The following is a 2,070-nucleotide window of genomic DNA, read 5'->3' as shown; positions in this document are numbered from 1 at the left end:
TGTCTGTCTGTCTCTCTCTGACTGAATTCTTCAAGAATGCTAAGTGTTATGTATTTCCTGCACACTATCTTCCAGGTAAGCCTTCTCACTTTGCTTTTAGTCTGCTGATTCCAGTTCTTTGTTGTGTAGTTTAACTCCCAAAATGATGAAAAGTGATTCATTCTGTCTTGCCTACCTCACTTCCTCACTTCTCATCTGTCGTGTCTCTTTTAATTTATCCCTCCTTTTGTTTTAATCTTCCTTTGTTTTGTTTTACATGCTACTTTATGTTTGTTTTCCGTGTGTTGATATGTTTATTTATTTGTTGTTTGGAAAGCACTTCGGATCTCTGTGTCAAAAAGGTGCTGTATAAATAAAGTTTTACTTACTTACTTACTTCCTGTTGTTTATCATAACTACGCATCGTCATCACTGTGCACAGTTCCTGTGTAGGAACCAATCTCAGCTCATTTATTCAGTGTGATAGCAGTAACAGGCTGTGACAGGTTGGGACAGAACTTAATCAGGATCTTATTTCTCAAACACTCCAGGTGTTGGAGTTTAACACGCTGCTGCCTTTTAAGGTTTTCTTTTACCACTGGTTAAATGACTGTCATCTGATGGGTTTCTCTGGTCCAGGAGGCCTCTTGGACCCCCATTCAACGCCATCCTTAGCTGTGGTTGTACACTGACAGCTGGTTTTACTGGTGAGGCAATATCTGAATTATAACAGTGAGTTGAAATAATGCTTCATCATTATTTAGGTAGAGAGGACACATCAAATGAACATGAGGGTATTATCAGCTTTTGTGGGGATGAGGCTTTGACAGTAGTGTGAACTCTTTAGCTGTTAGAGCATCTGCTGCCTCCCATCTGCTAAACTACATCAAACATTATATATCAACTGTTCAAGTACAGTTGTGATGCATCTGAACTTTAAATGAGTCTTTTTCATTTACTTCACACAGACTTCAGAAGACTAGATTGCACTGTATATTAACTTTATTTGACAGCTGTCTTAATTAATTACAAGATTAAGTTTTAACACCTGTGAGAATGTGACGTGGATGTAATCATCTCCTCAACAGAGTGCGACACAGGTGTTCATACACAGGGTTCCCTTGTGTCCTGGAAAACCTGGAAAATCTGGTTCAGTCATGGAAATAATGTTCATATACTATGTTGTCCTGATTTTTATTGTAGTTTAGCCCCTCACTCAGATCGGCAACATAAACCTAGATGGAGATTTTGTTGGAAACTCACAGATGGTAGCTGACATGGAAGTCTTATTTGAGTTTAGGGAAAGATGCTATTGCTATTGCTTTGCGTAGAATCCAGTGTTTTTGGAGGTTAAACTGTATATCACAATCACAGCTAGTCATTTATTATTTTTTGATAGGTTGCCAAACTTCAAGAAGACGTCTGATGTACAAAATAATAACTCTTTTCCCAAGCATTGTTTCTGTCTGTCTATAGTTGACCTAAATGAACTCAAATAATCAATCAAAGCATTATGTTGTTACCTGTTAGTAGCTGGTACAGCTGAAAGGCTTAGTGTTAACTATATCTAATAGATCTAACAACGAATCATTTTACCAGTACTCCCTGTGCTGTGACTCTACTAGGGACAAAGTCAAGATATGTCAGCCTTTGTAATTCTAAATCACTGGAATACCCAGTTTAAGTACAGATGTTTTACATAACAGTTTATCAGAATATGTTGCAAATTAGTATTAGTATTTGTGGATATTTCCTGCCTGGATGTAAAGTTCCTAAAGATAACAAAAACATTGATTCATAACTTCCAGTGGTATATCCAGCATTACAGACTGTGTGTGGATGGTTGGGGGCTGATACTTCAGCAGTGTGATTCAGAACTGAGGTATGTGAGTGGAGCTCAGAGCTGGATTCCATCGAGTGATCCACACCCAATGCCTCTGTCCACTGGGAGCCCAGCGGTTCATACTGGAGCTTTGCTGGAGGGGAAGCACATGGATGTACCAGCAGGATTCATGATGTCACAACTAGGGATGTCCGATATCGGCTGATATTCACTAAAAAATGTAATATCAGGAATTATCAGTATCGGGT

The 2,070-nt window shown here is 38.7% G+C and overlaps 1 protein-coding gene across 3 annotated transcripts in view; it reads left to right on the top strand.

Moving 5' to 3' along the window:
- arhgef4 (Rho guanine nucleotide exchange factor (GEF) 4) overlaps positions 1 to 2,070 on the top strand; it is a 110,580-nt gene that overhangs the window by 26,667 nt on the left and 81,843 nt on the right. Inside the window, exon 1 of one of the 3 annotated variants that reach the window (XM_035669316.1) lies at positions 1 to 75. The exons of the other annotated variants lie outside the window; for them this stretch is intronic. Coding sequence (XP_035525209.1) covers positions 37 to 75 — 39 coding nt within the window. The 5' untranslated portion in view covers positions 1 to 36. The remainder of the gene's footprint in view (positions 76 to 2,070) is intronic. 3 annotated transcript variants of the gene reach the window in all.

This window comes from Morone saxatilis, unplaced genomic scaffold, assembly GCF_004916995.1.
Source record: "Morone saxatilis isolate NCDOM2014 unplaced genomic scaffold, NCSU_SB_2.0 Contig0, whole genome shotgun sequence".
NCBI lineage: Eukaryota > Metazoa > Chordata > Actinopteri > Moronidae > Morone > Morone saxatilis.
Note: the sequence above shows the minus strand (reverse complement) of the source record. Positions and strands in the feature narration are given on the sequence as shown.